Here is a 23,068-nt window from a genome sequence, read left to right on the forward strand (position 1 = left end):
AAATGAAGTCCATTAATAGCTTTGAGGAGAGAAATTAACAGGTTGCCCTCCTTTTCTGGCCTCAGCCCAACCCAATATCTGTGAGAATCTCGCTCTTCTCTCTCATGCTCCTCCACGCCTAAACCTAGCTTTCTTCGGCCAGCCATGACGGCTGCCACCACTGGACAGCCTCCTAGCGAGGTTGTCCAGCCCACCCCCGCCCTAGACTACTCCAAAATACTAAAACCCACCACACTAAATCCACCAATACAGCCCGTAGCAGCCATTCCAATAAAGCCTGTTGTTTTTCACCATGGCGAACCCACAGTGCAATGGGATTTAGACGAAATTGAGAGAATTTGAAAATCTCCAATATGCAGTTCTGCGGAAATTTTCTTATAGCTGGCCAGAAATTCATGATTTACGGGATATGATTCCAAGTCAATGTGAAATAAAAGGCAACTGTACTGTTGGATTTTTATGCCATCGTCACGTCCTAATCAGATTGTCGTTGTTCGAAGATTACGTTCAGTTGCTATCCAAACCAGCCTACTACATCAAGGATAAAAAAAATTATCATCAAATGAGACCACTCAAGTGAGATCCTTGGTTTGACCCGGAGGAGGAGACGTCGATCGGGATAGCATGGATTTATTTTCCCACCTTACCTCCTAATTACTTCGTGAAAGAAGCTCTGTTTTCATTAGCTTCAGCGGTTGGAAAGCCCCTCCATGTTGATTTAGCGACACAGAATAAAACACGGCCAAGTTGTGCACGTGTGAAGGTTGAAGTTGATCTTTTGGTGGAACATCCAAAGCGAGTGCAAATTCAATGTATTAATCCTGCGAATGGAGAAACAAGGTCCAGATGGATTAAAATTAAATATGATTTTATGCCGAAGTACTGTACATTGTCGTTTGCAAGGACATGATGAAGACGGTTGTAGAGTACTTCATCCTGAATTGATTCCGAGGAATAAGGAACAGGGAGATGATGTTCATGCCGAGCAAATTGATAAACAAACTGCTACTGGTGAGGGTGAACAAGCAGCTAATGGAACAAAGCAATTAGCTACTGGTGGAAATTCAAAACAAGGTGGAAAACAGCTAGCTAATTGGAATGGAAAAAATTCTAATGTTCCGGTTAGAGTTTTATCGAGCGGGAAGGTTGTTGGGAATATTCAAAAGACGTGGCAATGGAATAAAGGTCAAAGTTGAACAACCTTGATTGAGAATAGCAAAGTATTAGGAAGTGGAGAAGGTGCCGTCACTGGAAAAGAATTGGTTACGATGGGTACTGGAGTTTTAGCTCCTCTTCAAACCTCTAGCAAATTTTCAACTCTCGATGAGGGTGATGAAAATAATAATCAGTTGGTCGGGGTTCCGTTGGCACAAGACGCAGCTGAAACAGTGGCTAAATCTAAAGCGAGTGAAGTGGAGAAAAATTTGACTGCGAGTGACGCTAGAGGGGAGAAAAACACAGCAGTCCCTATTTTGACAAAAGTGTTTTCTCCGGCGAAAAAGAATGGAGGACACTACAAAAGAATGGGTGGTTTCAGCTTTTACAAAGGATATTGGGGGTCAATCGGTGACGACCAATCAATCATGCCAAGAAGTACCATCACAAACGTTTGCTACAACTACAGGCAACAACGCTGATGCAAGGAAGTCGTGGGGTGAACAGGCTGAGGAAGAAGTTGAGGAGGGTGAAATTAATAATAATAAGGGAGATGAGTTGCGAATGGACAAAAATCAGCAAGCTGTTTTTGCGCATAATGAAGGGGAGCAGACCAAAGAACAAATTCAAAATCAATCTGAAAATAGTCCTGAACCAGTAGCTAATCTTGGTGTTAAAGATGTAATTTTTGAACCTGAAAAATCTCCTGAGGGTAATACAAATGCAGATAGAAGAAAGAGCAGCGATTCAGCAGTTCAACATGGGGAATTAAGTGAAAGTGCCAGTGATGAAATTGAGAATACATCACTGGAAAAGTCAATTTCCTGATTCTATGAGAAATAAAAGTCAATTTCCTGATTCTATGAGAAATAATAATGCTTTAGAACCTGAAAAAGAGAACCAGCAGTTGAGAAATTTACAAGCAAATAATCAGGACCTGCAGGTCAAAAAAGTGGTGAATCATGTAGTTCAGGCTTCAGCCACAACAGTAGCTGTAGTAGGTGATAAGCAGCAGCAGCAAGGTACACTCTCAAAGATCCAAGAAAATTTACAAGTAGCAATACCAACGAGTGCAGGTCCTAGGATTGATATGGATGAGGAGTCTACTGCTCAGAATTTCTTAAATGCAGAAAGGGATGGGGATTTGTCTCCTAGACAGATGCAAAGTGGAAAATACAACAATAAAACTCATACAAGGAAGGGTAGTTGGGACGGTAAAATGTCTGAGGAATTTGTTCCAAGGCAAATACCAATGAGACAGACAAAGAAAAATGTGGCAGCTCCTACCACTTCAACAAAATCCACAAAATCCAAGAAGAAATGATGAACTTTCAAGAGTTATTGGATAGGTTAGAAGATAAAGACAATAAGAAAGAGTTACAGAGTTTAGAAGATTTTATGAGTTCAGAGAGCAAGGATTTTAATTCTATCTTTGTACTTGTATTATTTTCCCATTACTTTAGTACCATCATTTGTAATATCATTAGAGTGTGTTATAAACTCTGTGATGATCATATCATATTTGATTGTGTCAAGTTCATAGTTTTTACATGCTTGCTAGGTAGAGTTAGTTTGCCTCAATAGGAATTGTAAGATAAGGCCTAGTCCTGTTGGGATATATACTATTAACCATGTGTTTGGATATAGTATTTATTATAGAACAATTATTTATTCATCGTTTAATAAAGAATTAAATAGATCATGTACTAGTATGTGTGTCCTTTACTTATATAGTAGATGATTTAGTGTATAGAGTTTAGCTTATACACGGAAGATTAAATCGTCAGTTCTTATAAGTATAAAATTTATGTTCACAATCTAAGATGGAAATTGGACAAAGCCATCGGTATGATTGTAGCCCAAGATTAATATAATGTATCTTCATTATGGGAACGGTATAGTTCCGTCTTCTTGTGCTAGTACATTTTGTATGTATTGAACGGACCAAGTAAAGATAAGTGTTTTTGTACTGAATATATAAAACAAATTCTCTAGTTCATTAAATGTATTTATACTCTTAATCTTGATATACTTATTATGATCAATGTGATTTGTTCATTATTTTGATTTATTAAAAGGTACGACTCAATTGCGAGTCTATGTATTTCTGGTGAATTGGATAATGGTAAATTACATTTGTGAAATAATAATTAGTTGATAGAATCCATGTCTCGACTTTGAGATTGATGATACTTCTTTATGGATGCTTATAAGTCTCATGTGAAAACCCTGCAGGTGGATTTTGTATCCGTCACATGATGTAAGTAAGCAGAAATATAAAGGATTCAATTAGTCAATGAATTAAATTGTCAGTAATTTAATTTAATTGATTGGTATCTGTAATCTTAACATGAGGAGTTAAATAAGTTTTAATGTATGATTTTGAAATTGAACTGAGGAGTGCAGTTACGATTTTTTAGTGGAATAATTCGTAATTTATTATGGTAGGATTAATTCAAATTTTTTGAATTAATTCCATAATAGGAAGCCTCGTTAATTAAATTCTGTGGTCCTTGTTGTGCCCGAATAATAAAGAATTAAATGAAATATCGTTTCTTGGTGGAAAATAAAGACCTAACAGGTTTTGGAAAAGGAAAAAAACCTTAAACCTGTAGTTATAAAATAGGGGTCTTATTCCATAAGGAGAAGAAAGGGTTTTAGAAGTTTCTTCAACTTTTCCATAGAAATTCGCCCACACGAATTTTGCAAATTCTGGTATTATTCGAGTTACACAGCAGAAGACTGTGGAACTGAAGGATAACGATCTCGTGGATGGTGTGTGTTCGTGGTTGAAGATTCGATTCTTGGTCGCGGTTACACTTCAAGAGATAAGTATCAATTTTATGTTTGATTAATATCTTTATTATGTGTTGTCTATACTATATGCAAGTTCGATCCTGACTATTTGCTTCCGCTACATATGCTTGTATTCCATCACCCCTTACTTGTATTTTCGCTTTGGGGTATTTGTTGCTTTCTAGAAAATTAATAAAACTAGCCCTAGGCCCAAAAAGCCTAATGGACTTTGCTTTAAAAAAAAAAAAAAACAGGTTGCCCTCCTACCATAAAAATATTTGTTGTTGGATTGAGATTTTGGTAAAATTCCAGCACTAATTCAAGGCAATAATCATCAGGTGGATGTGCAAACTAATTCAAGGCAATAATCATCAGGTGGATGTGCAAATTATTCCCACTGATAATTTTGAATAATTTGAGCTTTAAATTGATCCCACAATTCATCTTCTTCTCTAAAATGATTTTTTTTTTCCAGTAATTAATTTGCGGTTAGAATTTCTTTGGAACCAACTTTCTGAAAAAGATCATTCATTTCTTCTAGGAGGCAAATGAAAAGATAGAGTGGAATAAGAGAGAAAGTTGATTAGATGAACTTTCACTGCATCTTAAAACTATGAACTGGAGTTACTTTTTTTTTTCTACTTAAGTTCAAGAATGGTGATTGGGAGATTTTTACTACTCTGCATCAAGATTTAATTAGATGCATATGCAATTTATTTGTTTGTTCCTTTTAGAAAAGAAAAGTTTGCAGGGTGTTTAAATAAAGTCCACATTAGTAGTTGAAAAGAAAAATGAGGTACTTATAAGGTGTTGAATACTTTTAATGGTGAGAGGACTTTTAAAAAATTGTGTAGGCTTGGTTAAATCGGATAATATCACATCGTATTAAGAGTATTCTTGGACTGTTTTAGCCCAACAACTGGTATCAGAGCTTGTGATTGTTGTTATTGTGGATTGTCTATTTGAACGTTGGAGGCAAATATGAGCAAGATGATGTATTTAAATGGTAGTAATTTATCATATTTGGAAAGACAAGATAACAGTCCTTTGATTTGCCAAGAAAATGCATTTACCTATATTTGTTTCTAACAAATCTGAGTCTATGAATAATGAGGATTGGAAATTTGAACACTTACAGGTTTGTAGCTATATTAGATAATGGGTTGAAGATAATGTTCGAAATCATAATGTGAATGAGACATATGCTAGAACTTTGTGTGAAAAGCTCGAGACACTTTATGCTTCTAGACTAGCAAATGATTTTTTGGATGTCCTACCAGCTGTTTGGAATGTGTGTAAAGTTTGATGAAGAAATATAAGAACTTTGACAGCTTTTCAGCTTGACTCTTGGGAAACTCTTCGGGTTTCTTTAACTAATTTTGCTTCCAGTGGCATTGTAACTAATTATGTTTGGATCATTTGGTATGCTGGATAAGTATAAATAGTACTTAGATAGTAAAAACTTAGCACAGTCTATTTCCTGTTTGGTTTGGTTACTTATCCCGGGATAAGTTATACCATAATATGAAATGGTATCGATAAGTTATCGCTATCAGATGGTGAAATACTAGAACCGGGATTAGATGTCCCCCGATAAAATAATAAAAATAACATAAATGCTCCCTCAAAGCTCTTTTCAACTAAATAAGATGGAGGGCATTTTTATAAATAAATAACTTTTTTAAAAAATTATGTAATGCATGCTATTTTTTATACAACAAACCAACTATCAATAGGAAATAATAGCATGATAACTAATCCGAGCATACCATAACTTGTCTTCAAACCAAACGACCCCTAATTATAATCCATATAAGTGACTAGTCAGCCAAGCGTGGCTTATCAAAAAAGTAGATATGGAAAGTACAAATAGTGACTAAAGTAGAGATACAATTTCTGATACAATGATGGAAACATCCAATTATCCGGCATCTTCATTCCTGTGGGACCATACACATACAATTATGCCTTCATTGCTTTCAGGTCGGATACTCCATTTTCCCAAGGTCTCTGCAACTTCTAATGAATCCAATTCCAGTAAACAAGTTATATTTCCAAAGAAAAGAAGCCCGAATTCTGTAACTCCTCTTCGCCGTGCAGGTAAATTCTGAGCTATTAGGAGTCGTTTGGTAGGGTGTATAAGAATAATGCTAACTCTAGTTTAATTTGTTTGTCTTACTTTCCTTTTAAGTTTTCCTTTTTTGACGGTTCTTTAATTCCACTTTCCACTGATATGTTTAAGAAAACAACATTTTGGATTTTTGGTACATTCCACATATTTTTACTTCACATGGCATCCTTTCATTTTTAGTTTGTGCCAAAAAGAATGTCACATTTCTATAATTAGAAGCAATTTAACTTTAAAATTTCTCTTTTACGTTTAATGAAATGATCTATGACCACACAAATGCCTAAGGTTTATTTTAGACCACAAATTTCAAAAGTCTTACTTTCATTCTTAAATTGGGATGGAGGGAGTATTTACTTTATTAAACTCCGTGTAGTTAAAACCAGACAAACAAACTGAACGGAGAGAGTATTGAATAGGGTGTATTAGTTATGTTTGGATTAGTTATGCTGAGATTATTTCTTATTGATTGTTTGGTGTGGTGTATTAAAAATAGCATGCATTGTATAATTTTTTTTTAAAAAATTACTTCTATTTGTTTACAAAGATACCCTCCACGCATTCTTTAGCTTTGAGGGATTTCAAGGGTAATTTTGTCTTAACCATGCTTATGAATGTAGTGATAGTCCTGGTATTGCTAATGTCATGATTTGCTATGTATTAGTTATATAAACTTATACATAGGATAATACCAAATAGGGTGCAAGTACTAGTTATTCATAGGTCAAGAGACTAGTAATACCAAAGCTAATACATGTATTATTTTCTCTTATACATCCTACTAAACAACCCCTTAATTCGGCTGTTGACAGAAGAAGTGGCAAAAATGTTTACATGCTTAAGAAAAATTTGGAAAAAGAGATGCTTTCATTTGCCCAATTTACAGTATGATAGGTTATTTACTTGTTTGCTATGTTGCCACATTAGGCTTAGGCTTAATGTCTGATTATTACAGTTAGTATATCTGAGTTAATTCCTTCAGACTAACTTCAAGCTTCTGCTTAGATTCTGACAGTCCTCTAAGGAAAACCCAGAAGCTGAATTTGGAAGTTTCTCCTCATAGAGCAGGTAATCCACTCTAGTTTCAACTTTCTAATGCGCTTATCGGATTGTAGAGTTGATTTTGTTTTACATTTAAGGGTGTGTTTGTTATGAGGAAAATGTTTTCTTGGAAAGCAAGTGGGGGTTTTTTTTACTTATTTTCTAGTGTTTGGTAAGTAAACAAAAAAAATATTATCCCAAGAGTGACAAAAAAAATATTATCCCAAGAGTATTTATATGTAATCTAGCAAAACACTGTGGGGGTGGGGAGTGAGGGTTTGGGGGTGGCGAGGGGTGTGATGCTCAAGGAATGGGGGTTGGGGGTGTTGGATGGATGGGGAGGAGACAATAAACTTAGAACGTCACTTATGGAACTTGTTTTCTCTACTTGCATTAGGGAAGTCATTTTCCTCATTTTAGGGAACTTGTTTTCCTAGAGAAAATGTTCATAATATTTTGACCAACCAAACAAGAGAAAATTGAAAAACATTTTTTGGAAAATGTTTTCCTCCATACCAAACACACCCTAAGTGACGGCTTCTTGCTAGTATAAGGCTCAGTTGTTTATTTGTTCTTATAGCAATATCTTCATCTAACGTGTGTATTTTACAGTGTCTGCAGTTAGATTGATGCGTATAGAGCTGGGTGGTGCATTTGCTGATCTTCTGAATGAGCAAGGGAAGGGTTCAGGGGATAATGAAATGGGATATGTTGAAAGAACTCTTGGGTTTCGCACCCGTGACTTAGACGACAGAGATTTAAGACTGGTTTCTCTCTTTACCTTTTCTTCACTACCATGGCATTGATTGTCCTTTGAATTCACTTCAGATTTTCAGATTCAAAAGATTTTCATTTTTCATCACAATATCTTGAATTAATTATATTGTAGGTCACAGAGGTTGTTGGAGGTACCATTCGCTGGAGAAGATATCTTGATCACTTGATTCTTTCGTTATGCCACGATGAGCGTACATTCATAAGGATGGAACCTCTTCTAGTACAGGTATATTTGCCACTCTTTTTGGATTCTGTTTTTTTAGAGCACTTCGTGGAATATATTTTTTGTTGCCATGGTTTAAGTATTGATGAACCTCTTATATAATATCTATTTGAAGTTAATATTTAAGTACCAAATATAAAGGAGAACTGATGTATTTCTTTTTCAAACGAAGTTATTTCATCGATGGTTTAATTATTAGAGACTCCTCTAAAATAGCATTGATGTGAATTGAATTATTAAAAGTAAAAGAGGAAAAGAGGAGCATGATGGAGTTTCTTTGTGGAGCAAGATTACATTGGCACGTATGTCTTTTAAAGAAATTTATGAGTTGTATCAACCATCTAGAACCAAAATTAATGTAAATGAGTCACGATTATAAAATACAATCTTCGATTTACTATGTATCTTCTTAGTTATTAGTGTTAACAATGGTTGTATACATGTTGGGTGATGAGGTTCGGTCAAGCACAATGTAATTGCGAGAACTAGAATGTCATTGCACAAGAATGATATGTTTGGTGTGCGTTGGTAGGTCATAGTCAACATGGTTATCACTCAAAGAGAGTATTCATTACCATTTACCAGTGCATTTATTTTCATTTGGTAATACACAGGGATAAGCTTTAAAAACTAAAATAACATGTGAGGAAAATCCACCATGAGGTGTATGCTCAATGCTAAGGAATCACATCTCAAATGCTGAAATATTAATGCTATTTGGTGGTCTATCCTATTAATTGGTGCTGAGTTTTGAACGTTCCTTGAGTTTAAGCACTTCATCTCTACGGACGTTGACATGCGCTGCAGTCTTCAGAGCTTGAAATTGATAGGACCACCTGAGAAATTGAATGTGTTGGACCTGAGAATTTCATCTTTTCTTGCCTTTTGTGTTCTGTATTCTTAACTATTGAATTTTTCTTGGTCATTTATAATGCCTCTCAACTGATTTTTTGCTTTGAAAATATTGCTAGATTCTTCGAATTGGTTTCTATGAGATCACCAAGTTAGATATGCCACCATATGCTGTTGTAGATGAGGTGTGTATATCTCGTTACTTTGATCTACAATGGCTGTTCTCTTTTTACGTAGTTATTCTGTTGAAAGCTGATTTGAAGACTGCCAAGAAAGATGGATGTGATTTTATCTTCTGTTGAACCTACAAAATGAAGCTAATGGTATAACTAGTTAGCACCTTTGAGCTTGCAGTAGAGCCTTTGCTTGCCACATTTTTAATGAAGTGAGGGAAAAGGAAAGGAAAAATAAGGTGCTTGATGACAGGTGGGGTTGGTCTAGTGGCAAGAGCAGTCCACTTCCAATCAAGAGGTTGGAAGTTTGAGTTACAAGAGGAGCAAATTGGAAAAAGTCCACTATTGACCCTTGGGCTGGGGGTGGGATTTGAGCAGATGGGGGTCCACCATGAAAAAAGAAAAGATGCTTGATATTTGATAGTCTTTCCTTAACCTATGCTAGAGACAAACTACTATGCAGCTTACACTTGCATTTTTCTATTTCATTTGGATATATGGTGCTACATTAGGAAATGACTTGTGTGTAAAGTTCACATTTCAGTAGCATCCATTTGAACATCCTAGAATGGAAAAGGATAAATTCAGAGCATCATTTGTTCACCTTGTATCTCTTTGAAAATAAACATTGTTTCTTTTTTTGTTTAATTCGATAAGTGAGATGAACATTCTTTTATGCAAAGTAATGTAAGTATACTTCTATTTTTTGGATGTTTAAATCTGACTGCAGAGTGTAAGGCTCGCAAAAGTTGCTCTTAGACCAGGTGCCGGTAATTTGGTTAATGGGATTCTCAGGAAACTAGTAGTCCTTAAGGTATGTCTTTTATTATTCCATCAGCACATAGGATCTGACAATAAGGAATCTACTGGTTCCCTGATTCTTTTCATGTCTGCAGGAGAGTGATTCCCTTCCGGCAGTGAAAGTGGACGGTGATGATCGTCAGCAAGCACGTGGTCTTGCCACTCTTTACTCTCATCCAGTTGTACGTTTGAACTGTTTCTTCCCTTTTTCATAAAAAACTGGTAACTATGATGAACTGTTTCTTCTTTTAAATCTTTTGTCTTAGAGAATCCAGGTTTGATATTATAGCAAAATGTCCCATACATCCATGGTTGTGTCAAATAATTTATCTAGATTCATGTTTTGTAAATTTCAATTTTTCAATGCTGTATATTTCTTTATCCATACTGTGAGGTTCTGGCATTGATTCATTCCTCTGATTGGAGATAAAATGATGCTTGGTTAAATCCTGTGGATTTAGCTTAAGTTCTAGCTAGTCTGTCTAAACTTGTCAAAATGACCCTCATGTTGTTGCACGGTTGGAAATTTTCATGATACACCAATTATATGGTCCTCTTATCGTGAATCTTTTTTACTATGCCGTAAAACGCCACAGATTATAGTATGCTAAACATAGACGAACAGTACTAAAATTCATATGACTATCTTTTCACATCTCTTAATCTTACTTCTATATATTCTGTTACCATGTTTTCTAGTGGATGGTAAGAAGATGGACAAAGTATTTTGGACAGGACGAAGCTATTAAGCTTATGACATGGAATAACAGCTATCCCAGTTTCAGTCTAAGGTATATGATGAAGCTTTTCGTTCCTCTTTTACCCTTTCTCTTGATGATAATGTGACAGTTCTGTGTTTAAAACTTTTAAACCAAACTAGGGCAAATACCAGGAAAGGTTTGACAGGGGCTGATCTGGTCGCAAGGCTTAAAATGTTGAAGGTAATATTTAGATGCATTTGGTTCCTTGCTGATAACAAAATCTTAGGTCCTTCTAGATTCTCTCTCTCTCTATCTTTGAAAATGTACCTTATTCATAACTGTTGTTATACCCCATTTTAACCGGGTTAAATTAGAGTACAACATTTTGGTGATTCCTACTTTGTTTGTTTTAAGGAGTCGCCACCTAATTAATTTAACGGTGAATTAGGACACCTAGATGTTAACTAAGGTAAAGTTAAAACTAAACCTCCGTTAATAATCTGCTTAACCAATGTGATTCCAGGTAAGGGCTCTATATTATCCTAAAGGGAAGGGGTTAGGCATCCTTTAGAATCCGTTAACTACGGTTATCCGGCCAAACTTAGGTTAATTAATTAAGGCTAAATACAATGCTTAAATTTTAGAAAATGACTTAAAAAAATATTGCTAAAGTTTTAAAAGAAAATAATGTTAGTTAAAATAAGATTTACAGAAAATACAATAATTTGTATAAAAGAGACTTTAAATGCCATTTTGAAAACACGACTTATGAATGTTGTTAAGGTTTTAGACGAAAATATAATAGTGTTGTTTAAAATAATACTTGTAGAAAACATAATAATTTGCGTAAAAGAAGATTCTAAATATTAAATGAGACTTGAAAATATTCATAAAGCCTTAAATGAAAGATACTATTTAATAAGATTTATAGGAAATGTGATAACTTGCATGAAATAAAACTTACAAGCATTGTTAAGATAAAAAATGTCATTCAAAGAAGACTTATAAATGTGGCTAAACTTTTAAATAAAATGCTGTTTAACATAAGATTTGTATAAAATATGATAATTTGCCCATAAATAATAGCTGTTGAGAAGAGATTTGGCAATTTTGAATTTTGAATAAATTATATTATTTGATTATAGCAATGTAGAAAAATCTAAGCTTATAAATAGGATTCAAGAGGAAGTGAGTTTTTCTTTTTCGTTTTTATTAATTCTTATTAACTATGCTTAGCTAAAAATATGCGTGATTGATTCAAACTTGAAGAGTTATTTATAAAATATACTTGAGTTTATACTTGCGTATTAGTGACATTTTGAAATGTTTAGGATAAAAATATGATTCCCTTTTACTTAAAATATATAGTCATGCCATTTCGCAAATCAATTATTCCAAATAATAAATACTATAAAGAATTTTAACATAAAAGGGAATGAAACTTATGGAATTAATTGTTGATTTTCCTTAAATTAACTACCCATCACTAAAACTAAGTTCCATACTAATTCCCTTATAATTCATCTAGGCTAAGTAAAACAACAACAAGATAAAGTGTTAGTCAACAACATAAGATTAATGCACAAAAATGGAATGGAGGAGCGAACGTAGTTAAATGGGCTCAGCCCATTTTTAAGAGATTGCTGCAATCAGATCTGGCATATGGGCCTCGGCCCAGAAAATTCTCTTATAGTGGCTGCGGACTAGCTGCTGCTGTTGCACGGGCCAAGGCCCAAATATTTTTGTTTTCTTTGCTGCGAATAGGCCTGATGGGAAAATGACTCGAGAATATTATGTTGGGCTTTTAGCCCAACACCGAATGTGGGAAAGGAGACGAGTCCCTTGGACTCGTAGGCGGAGTTCATGCAAAAAAATGAAAGAAAAAGATTAGTATACAATCAATAAGGTTAAACGAAAGAAATACAAACTGAAAACAGCCCAATAGACTATATATACTAGGTATATTTAAGTATACTTATATACATACTTCGAATGAAGTATGCTTGCAACAACGCACAAAATTTAAACACTGTACTGGCAATGGACTGTAGCAGGGATCTGCCAACACATGTTTCGTTCCCACGAAGATGCACATAATATGGACCAAGTATATTCACTATATCCAACCATACAGTAGTCACGCAGACCAATTACAAAAATATGCTAAGGCAAAGATTATGCCCAACAGCAGTAGCGAACAGAAGTTTACAGAATGTGAATTTAATTCACGGATCATATAATTTCATGTAGGGGGCACACAACAGCAGCAAGTATACATTAGATGTATCAGCCCTTTTAGTTCTCAGATGGGCTCAAATCAATTTAAATGAAAGGAAGCATAGCACAATTGCCTTAAGACTCTCAAACATATTACTGTTTTTTTTTCACGGCTAATTCATGCAAAGACACCTTTATTCATTAGAGTCCCAAAGCTCACATGATAATGAGCTAACGACAAAGACCAGAACCAAGACAACATATTAGCATTCAAATATAGTTTGGGAGGAAGAAAGTATTATGCTTCAATAAACAACTGCTGTAAACTTGAGTAGTTAAACTACTTAGCAAGAAACCAAGGTTAACTCCTATTCAGACCAACATTTCAATGAAAACAAGGAAATCCTTTAAGCCCTTTGCTTATGCTCCAGAGATATTATTCATTCTTATACAAATAGCACACCATCAAATCATACAGAGCTCTTCATAAGAAAATTAAACCCCATACCCTATATGGATTAATCTAATTAAATTAAAGCCATCTGAATAGACAAGGAGTTCTTTGAGAAGGCAAAGATAGTGGAAAGATCATAGAAGAACTGATTGAAAGCATAATAAAAAAATGGCTAAACATGATAAGATTATATCAACATAGTGTAGAAGGAAACACAGTTGCTTAAAGTCTTAATCATGTTCATGTTAGCATGTGGCTTATTAATTAACACCTTTGTTTCAAATAACCAAGGAGGCAATAAACTTAATGAAAACATATATTTCAGTTGAGAAAAGTACTTCAAATTTATCCAGTTAATTTAATTTTAATGGAAAATCTATAAAACAAGAGAGTATACTATTCCACAGTTACCTACCAAAATGCACATTTTCATTACTAAATAAAAAGCATCTAATAAACCCATGTTTTCTATTCAAGTAAAGACTCTAACATTTGGATGTTAGCACACTTAATCATTCTTCTATTTTTTCTAAAATAGACAAACAGGCAGCATCCTTTGATATTTGTCAAACTAACAGTTCACTCGTGGCTGAATACTAAAGCAGGAAGCACAGACATGAATTTGACAAAGTAATGTAACAGAAACGAATCCTTTAAACTACCTGAAGGATAGTGACTCAAACATGGGAGAGAAAGAAAAGAAGGATCAGATTATAGTTTAGCATATCATATGCCACTACCACTTGATAACTTTCAGTTTTAAAACTCAAATTATACAGAGATATACCACATTTCGACCAGCCAACTGGTCCAGTATTAAAACAAGCCTTTAATACTAGTCTTTTCAAATATATAGCAGGCAGATTTATCTTTTAGGTTCATGAAGTTAACCAACACACATGATTAATAAGCAAATCATCCTATGCCTGACCACATAGTTAGCCTACTGATTCATATTTCTTTGATTAAATCATATCCAACCATATTCAAACAAGCTAAACCCAAAACTTGAAAGCAGTCATGGGCAAGTTTAAATTGAAACAAACCATGCCAAGAGTGTGAGATTATTTAAACACAAGACAGTAAATCTTAAAGCAAGGCTGAAATTACATTGGAAAGAGACACAATACTAATCTGATGATTGAGTCAAGCAGTGAGCTAAACATGATGGAATGCAGGTTAATATCAAACATGCTAGCAAACTGGGCATGATACATGTCTAGGTGCAACTAATCTGATTTAAAATATACCAAATCTTATGAACTAGCATGCCAAACTGATAATATGATTTAAATAGCTGCACATACTATATTGGGCTTAGTATTTATTAACAACATGATTTAAATAGCACACCTCTTATCAGGCTAGCAACATGCCCCAGCTGAAACAACAAATAAACCCATAGTACATTATATCAAACCAACAAAACCATTAACTACAACAACTAATACTAACAGTGTGCAAGGATTAGTTACTAGATTATACTCAACAAATTTGAACTAAACATATATGTATCATCAAGGCTGTCAAGCACTCAAGCATTTTAGAAGGAAAATCTTGATGACTGTTGATGTTTAAAACAACATCTTAATCATATTGAAACAGATTCGTCAAAGCTAACACATACTCTATCTCAGATTAAGGATCACATGAAAGAGATCATCGTTAGATCACTTCTGTCAGTTGTCCCTAAAGACCTTGTATTATTATAAAGTCTGAAATGCAAATTACAACTTCCTACACCAACTTAAATCATCCAGATTGAAACTAAACAATGTAAACGACCGCAAACAAACCTTATTAGCTTAAACCTGAACTAATTATCATACATAAACATAGTTAACAACTCAAACAGATTAACACAGAAACGTGTGAACAGACTTATCTATCAACCAAACTAATTTAACTATACTAACATATTGTAATCACAGAATGACAAACTAAAACAACACAGAGCAAACAGAGAATGCAAGAAAAATAAAGACTAGAGAATTACCTTTTTTGGGTGCAGCGAAATGGGGGTGCGGGGGGGGGGGGGGGGGGGGGTCTTTCAGATTTACCTCGACGACTACCAAAACTGAGCTCGAAAGGCTCGGATTCACAGCAACAAACAGACGAATAAACAGAAAACAATTGTGTTAATATTTTTGACTCGATATTTCGAATTATCACAACCACTGCAAACTTGTTATGTTTTTTTAAGGAATTTTGGATGACTCAGAGAGCTCTATTTTCAGGGGGTTTCAGGCCATGGAAGAACTCTTATTTGACTGGAAATTTCACGGCTAAACAGGCTCTTGTTCAAAGAATTTTATGAGGTTCCAGGGACTTCGTATTTCCGAGGGAAGGGGGGGGGGGGGGGTTTGAGGCCATCCCACTAACTCCGTTAATGACTCGAGAATGGACTATTTATAGGGTGGATTTAGGGTTTCTGGTGAAGAAGAGAGAGAGGAGCGGGGGGACAAGAGGGAATGGGGGTGGCAGTGAGCGTGGGGGACAGGGGAAGGTGGAAGTGGCAGTGGCGTGGAAGAGAGAGAGCGTATGAGAGAGGGAGAGAAGGCGATGGGGGGCGGGCGGCTGATGAAGGAAAATGGGAAGGGAAGGGTTCCCTTGTTTTGGACGAGAATTGGGCCGGGTCGGGTAATTCGGGTAGTGGGATGGGTATTGGGTTATAAAATGGGCTGGTGGTTTGAAGATGTGGGCTGGGAATAAAATGTGGACTGGTCTGAAAATTGGGTTGGGGTGAATTAAAATGGGTAGTGGCCTATGAAAATTGTTTTGGATTAATCCGAAAATGGGGCTGAATTGGGCTCGTATTTGAACTACTGATAATAATAATAATAATAATAATAATAATAATAATAATAATAATAATAATAATAGCTAGTAACTGTAATAGAATAATGAACGCCGATATTGATAAGAGGCTAATAATTATAGTAAAAAAAATATAAATATATTTTTTAATTCGCCAAAAAATATAGAAGCGTAAATAGGTATTTCGGAGGAGAGGCGGGACAAAATTGGGTGTCAACAACTGTAGTTTTCAATACCTAGTTGACCAAAAATAGGCAAATAGATTCATAGATATAATCCATCACTAGTTAAGATTTTAGGATTCTGCATACAAGTTCATCATGGTGGAGTCTTCTTCAGCATTTTGTACAACATAGGGTGAGTGTCCTAAACACTAACTGTGACCATCATATTAAATTTTCTGAAATATTCTGCTTTTGTTTCGTGTATTACTATGATCATTTTGTTTCCTTTCTTGAACTTCAGGTCCCACATGAGCCTTCTCTATACTTGGATGATTTTGTTCGTTTAAAAAATGGAATGCAGGTATGACTTCAACAAGGTTGACAAGATACTCGAAGAGTGTTTACTATATGGCCATATTTATGACATGTTTACTATATGGCCATATTTATGACATTGATATAGATTTTTCTATGTGGATAGGTCACTTCATTAGTGATCGACATTTACTTATCAAGAAAGAGACCAGAATGCGTGTCTTTACTTTTTAGTTCTCAAAATTACTACAGAGACTTGATTTAAAGGTAGTCAACTGTTGTCATGTGAGGGATAGCCTGGTGCAAAGGACCCTTCACCCCTAACAAAGAGGTTGGGGGTTTGATTCACCAAAGGAGCAAATTGGGAGAAGGGCCACCATTGACTCCTGAGCGGAGGGGTTTGTTGGTGGCGTTTACCAGATCAAAGAAATAGAAAAGCTAGTCTTAACTGTTTCCGCTATGGTACTGATTCTGGTTGTGGAAAAATTCAGCTGGAAGAATTGGAGAGACGAAGTCACATACTTAATGTAGAATTGTAGATGAACCAAATAATGTTGGTTGGAAGTGTTCTCATTTATTTTTATGTCATTTAAAAGTTTGACTTGGTTTTTAATGTCTAGCTTTGTATGTGCAATTGATGTGTTTTGCAGCTCATTTGACCATTTAAAGTCTCTTCGTTCAGAATGTTATACAGGCTGGGTTATTAAAAGAAGGCTTCTGTGCAGTCCAGGATGAAAGTGCTGGTAATCTCCTTATAGAACTCAAAATGTGGAGTTATAGTAAATGAGTGGTTGAGTATGTTGGAAGAGATCCCTTCTTGCATTTGCAGTTATTCCTTGACCCTTGCCTTCGCATATAACTGTTCTTTCGGTGGTCAGGGGGAGCAATTCCAGTTTAAGATTTGAAAACACAGCTGTTTCATATGTCCTCCCAATCAACAGGATTAAGGAAGGAGAATTCAGCTTTCTTTTGGATGACTTGGACCATTCACATGTCTATGTCCAAGGATCATAATCTAGAAATTGAGCTATTCCTCACAGTGATATTCATACATCGATTAGACGTATTACATATCATCGCGAAGAAAAAGAAAATTCCCTCTTTACTTTCCATTTGTTAGTAATTTTCTATGATGATTTGCTTAATTTGATCCACTCTTTATCAGGGTGTCTCCACTTCCTTTTACAAGTTTTATACAATGGCAACTGGCAACTAGTGTCCAGTTACTGGAAAAATGGATTGGCATTTTGTTGGTCATTGACTTGTATATCATTTTACAAATTTGATGGCCTCATTGAGATAATGCATTTGTTGATACTCGAGTTTGAAACCTGTAAAGATATCATAGATGGTGAAAAATGATTTGAGTTCATTCCCATAATAACCCTAATTATTGCAGGATTAGTTGTCTCTGTTGTTGATCCACAACCTGGTGAGAACATTATTGATTGTTGTGCTGCTCCAGGAGGAAAAACCTTGTTCATGGCATCCCGTTTGAACGGCCAAGGTAACCTACAAATTTTACTCGTCATAGCTGACGGCTGAAAGCTTTTATTGCAGAAATTACATGGAAAAATATTGTCCCTTTTACATATTTTGGGAGCTAACTAAAGGAAAGATCAATTCTCACAGGAGCATACACATGCAGAATTGAAATTTGTGTATTCAATAATGAAATAAAACATAGGTGGAAACACCTATCCTGGAAAAGTCACAATCATGGTGTCTGCAATACAAGCACCATATTCCCTTGTCCATCACTACAACAACAACTACGCCTCAGTCCCAAACAAGTTGTGCATCACTAATTGCATTTATATACTGTTGTCTAAAAGTAACTCAATCAAAAGGTACCAGGTCCAACGCCTGGTAATATCTAATGTTCTCTTGTGAAAGGTTCAGAATCAGGAGGGCTGGTCGCATTTTTTTGTTTTGTTTTACAACTGATAGAGTCTGCTTTTTACTATTGACAATTGGTGACATGAGCCTTGGTAAAGCATTGCATATTGTCAGCATTTTCAGTGGTTACCAAGCATAGTGTTTGGCCTGCAATTCTGGTCATTAACCTTTTCTTACGTATGAGATTTATGTTTGTTGACTCTTTAACGCTACACTCTAGTGCTTTACTTGTTTGTCAGGTACATTATTTGCCGTTGACGTAAATGAAGGTCGCTTGCGGATACTCAGAGAGACAGCCAAGTTGCACCAAGTTATTGATGTTATCAGTACTATCCATGCTGATCTTCGAACTTTTTCTGTAAGAACTTGCAAGTTCTAACAAAAACACATTGTATTTTATTGTCCAACTGCTAATCCCTGGTTTAACTTTTAACAGACCGATAAGGTTGTAGAATGGGATAAAGTTTTGCTGGATGCACCTTGTTCAGGGCTGGGTGTTCTTTCTAAGGTTTCCATTTAAAGATATATGCAATTTTTATAGTATTGATATAAGCTTGCATGGTCTAAAAGTTTCGGTCCTTTATTCGTCCCTCTTTTGTCACGTACACTATTCTTGTTGCTCTGGTTTTCATCTTTCTTTAAACCAGAAGTGGTAGTAGCTGGAACATTTGAAATGTGTATTTCCTCTTTGTTTGAGAAAGCGAGCAGATTTGCGATGGAATAGGAGACTGGAAGATATGGAGGAACTTAAACATTTACAGGATGAGCTTCTCGATTCAGCTTCCAGGTAAAGCCAATAGTTCTGCTTAATTCATATTTAAGTGCAACCTTGACCTGATCTACTGCTATTCATGGATTTCTCTTTTAGAAATGTATTGAGTAGCTTTTTCCTAGTAATATTGGTGACTGGTGAGGATAATGCAAGTTCTGAAGTGGATCAAAACAAGGCGCATATCTTTTATAAACAGTTCTCCTACTGAGGACAGAGAGTTGGAAAATGAGATGTATAAGCTGGGTCGTTGTTGAATATCAATTTGCCTGCTTTATTAAGTCAAGGCTGGTTAATTTCTTAACTGCAACTACATTTACTTAGTCTGAAATGCCTCTAGGTTATATGCATTATGATTGAGCTACTATCTTACACATTAGCATATGAGGTTCTGTTCTTTGTTTCCTTTTCCTTTATGCTTTTTTTTTTTTTGCATCTGCAGGTTGGTGAAGCCTGGTGGAGTGCTAATATATAGTACATGTTCCATTGACCCTGAAGAGAATGAGGAAAGAATTGAAGCTTTTCTTTTAAGGCATCCAGTAAGAAACTTGATCAAAATTTGCTAATTGCTCTGACTCTTAGCTCTAAAGTTGGTTCTTTCTTAAAAATCAAATGTAGCGTATATATTATGGTCGAAACCCATTTCAGGCATTAAGGAGTGAGGATCTTGGTTCCTATTGAGGCTGTGGTAAATGGGACTATATGCTTTATGTAGAAAGCATATGCCTATTTTTGTCAAATTAACTCTCACCCAATGGAAGACAGACGAAATATCGAAAAAAAAAAAAGAAGAAACAGAAACTGATGTGCCGGAAATTTTTGAGAAACTGCTAGCGTCAACCCTATCATCTTGTATTCCATATATATTTTCTTTCATAATTTGGGCGTCTTACCCTGGTATTCTCCTGCCTAAATTGATCGTTCCACATATTCTCTCTGGTTTAGAGTTAAATTTATCTTCTATTCTAGTTGCTAGTCCTGCACATTGGTCTGACTGTTACCATCATTTTCCTTGCAGGAATTCAACATTGATCCTGTGAACAAATATGTGCCGGGGAATTTTGTTACTAAACAAGGTTTCTATATGTCTAATCCTGTGAAGCATGAACTTGACGGAGCCTTCGCAGCTCGTTTGGTTAGGTCTCAATAAAGCCAGAATGAGGAGCATGTTTCAGTTTTCACAAATTTTTAGTATGTCACCAGAAAGCATCTTTAGGACAGAGGGCTCTTTTCCGCAGACAATCAAGTTGTTGTTTTTATGCCTTTCCTTTCAGCATTAGAGTCGAGACCATCTTTTGTCATGTATTTTTAAGGTATAGTGGGTCATCAGTTTGATATTAATGAACTCCTGCTTGATTTAGTTCATCTGTAAAGCATGCTTGTGTCAAATAAATGCATTGTTGAATTGTATGACCAACTCATAAAAGTTAAGGTGCTAGAGAGAGTTGATCCCAGGACCTCTACTAGCTCTGGTACCATGTTGAATTTGCGACCAACTCATCTAAAAGATTAAGCTATTAGAGAGCACATTTTATTTACTTAATTATGTCTTCAACATGCCTAAGCTATATTTTTTCCTTCAATGATTTCAGGGTGGTCACTCAATGCCTTAAATGCAATCCAGCCTTCGGGTTTGAGAGCTCAAGGTCATCATCATGTGGTATAGCAATCATAGAAGTTAAAAGCATACTGCAGCAAGATGAAATATCATTTTAAATGGCATTCTGGTGGCCAGTTGCTGAGAGATGCGATGCAGAGGTGGCACGCTGTATTGCTCTCGTCCGCAGGAATCTGAGGTGTGAAACATCTCGATGACTACACGGTGATTTCTGAGGCTTTTTCTTCGCCCCTTTGCAGAACCTCGCCTGTGTATCAAACTGTGGGGAAGACACAAAGGAGACTAATGTGGTTCCTCAATTACAAAATGTGAAGAGGCGGGATTGTCCGAGTGAAGAAGTTTTGGCTGCAAAAATATATGTATTCCGAACTGTATAGCTTAACCAGAGTTTTGTCTTATAATCGATATTGGTGTATATGAACCATAACTCTTTTCTGTTTACTCTAGTGTCACTAAGTTTTCAGATTATAAAATAGGGTAATCATCTGACTCCGATACAGATATGCTTTTTTTATTTTGGGCGGGTGTTGGGGTGGGGTTGGGGTATGGGGGGTGGGGGGACTGGGGAGGGGTTGGGGTTGTCATTATTACTCGGGCAACAATTATGTACGTTGTATACCTTCGGAGTGTACAATTTACATTTTGTATACCTTAATGGTATACACCGATGATGATAATAAGCTATACAGCATATAAATTGTATATTCCGAAGGTATATAACGTACATAAGGGCTTATTGACTTAATCTTGACTAGAGTTAGATGAATTGGACTTTAATTTAAGGGCTAGACGCTTGATCTTGAACTTGATTCATTCAATTCAAATTATAAGACATGAACACTTCAATGGTTGCCATGAGAAATGTTTTTTCGATTCATTAGCACAAACAAATAATTTGAGCAAAATATCTTAAATCTTGATTTGTGATTCTTTTTTTAACTCGTCCTTGGACTTGGAAAGCCGTTCAAGGCTTTGTTATTCAGAGTTTTCTCTGGCTTCATTTGTATGTTTTTTTCAGCTTAATGGACCCTTATTTGTAGTTGTGGAAGAGCTATTTGTGGTTTAGATAAACTATTCTGCTTGATCTAATTGATTCCCTTGAATCATATGTCCATCGGATTGAACCTACGATAATACAATTTTGATTAGTCAAAACATGTCTTTTGTTTTTTGAGTTTCACGGTGTTCAATATCCGCTTTGGGGCTCGATTAATTCGGATTCGCATTTGAAGTCCCACTATGGAGGTAAAGTGCTCCCTATTAAAGCTGATATCATATTCATAAGTCATAGCTCGAACTCGAAATCTCTGATTAAGGATGTAAGAATATTTATCACTCCACCGTAATTTTTGGTGTTCAAAATTATTATGTCACTTGAATATTTGAAAGACATTAATTGGACTTTTACCTTTGCATGCCACACTTTATATATGACATGATATCAACATCATTGTATTCATTTGGCACGTCATGGCTTTTCACGTTGTAACGTGGATTTAACTTGGGATTCTACATGTTACACGACATGAGTTTGGGATTTAGGATGAAGTAATCAAATGAGTTTTCAGCTAATGAAGTAGGCTCATTCGATAAAGACTAAGTAAATAGTTTGACCAAAATACTGCTAGACTTTTACTTGAGTATGTATTGAGCTCAAATACACTAAAAAAAAAAATTAGTGACAGAAAATTTTTATCGCTGAATAATTCGTCGCTAATTCTATATAAAGTATTGGAAACTCCTATTAGAACAGATGATTTAACAACATAATAGTGATGAATTTCATAGCTAATATTTTTTATAGTGACAATTACTTATAATTTGTGCAATACTTCTTGAATTTAGGGATTTAAGACCAAATAGCATATGCATTTTATCGAATAAAATTCAAATGTCTATAGGCTTGTCCAATGCATTGAGCTTCATCTATTCTATCATTTTCTTCTACCGAAGCCCGGGTTAAATATTCAAAAAAAAAAAAAAAAAAAAGAAAAAAAAAAAAAAACAAGAAAAAGAAATCAGCGGATATGATCGGGAAGACGTTTGTTACGGACGTTCAAGTAAAATTAGTTATGAAGTTTTCACTATCTTTTATTTCATTTGTGTACAATAATTATTAAAGTTCTGATTGCTATTAATAATTTTTTTTTATTCTGATCATTTATGTC

The 23,068-nt window shown here is 35.3% G+C and overlaps 1 protein-coding gene across 5 annotated transcripts; it reads left to right on the plus strand.

Moving 5' to 3' along the window:
- The first annotated feature begins 5,770 nt into the window (after positions 1–5,770).
- On the plus strand, positions 5,771–21,395 carry LOC132636292 (uncharacterized). 5 transcript variants are annotated; one of them, XM_060353099.1, is made up of 18 exons: positions 5,772–6,051; positions 7,085–7,147; positions 7,733–7,887; positions 8,010–8,123; positions 9,092–9,157; positions 9,876–9,959; positions 10,042–10,128; positions 10,646–10,737; positions 10,827–10,887; positions 16,601–16,660; positions 17,297–17,357; positions 18,014–18,121; positions 18,753–18,871; positions 18,950–19,021; positions 19,215–19,300; positions 19,725–19,821; positions 20,301–20,358; positions 20,875–21,395. In XM_060353099.1, exons 1-18 carry the CDS (start codon positions 5,856–5,858, stop codon positions 20,946–20,948), a joined length of 1,653 nt encoding a protein of 550 aa, XP_060209082.1. In that variant the 5' UTR covers positions 5,772–5,855; the 3' UTR covers positions 20,949–21,395. The 5 variants fall into 5 exon arrangements, with proteins under 5 accessions (XP_060209085.1, XP_060209082.1, XP_060209084.1 ...); XM_060353098.1 differs by having other exon boundaries at positions 5,774–6,051; positions 20,301–20,595; XM_060353102.1 differs by lacking the exon at positions 20,875–21,395 and having other exon boundaries at positions 5,771–6,051; positions 19,222–19,300; positions 20,301–20,353.
- Positions 21,396–23,068: the final 1,673 nt, after the last annotated feature.

Source organism: Lycium barbarum, chromosome 4, assembly GCF_019175385.1.
Source record: "Lycium barbarum isolate Lr01 chromosome 4, ASM1917538v2, whole genome shotgun sequence".
NCBI lineage: Eukaryota > Viridiplantae > Streptophyta > Magnoliopsida > Solanales > Solanaceae > Lycium > Lycium barbarum.

What these genes read in the sequence shown, in the direction of transcription:
- LOC132636292 (XM_060353099.1), top strand. Translation starts at nt 5,856, where the DNA reads ATGATGGAAACATCCAATTATCCGGCATCTTCATTCCTGTGGGACCAT. An exon ending in CATATGCTGTTGTAGATGAG is followed by an intron (nt 9,158 to 9,875) that starts GTGTGTATATCT and finishes ATCTGACTGCAG; the next exon opens with AGTGTAAGGCTCGCAAAAGT. An exon ending in GGAAACTAGTAGTCCTTAAG is followed by an intron (nt 9,960 to 10,041) that starts GTATGTCTTTTA and finishes TCATGTCTGCAG; the next exon opens with GAGAGTGATTCCCTTCCGGC.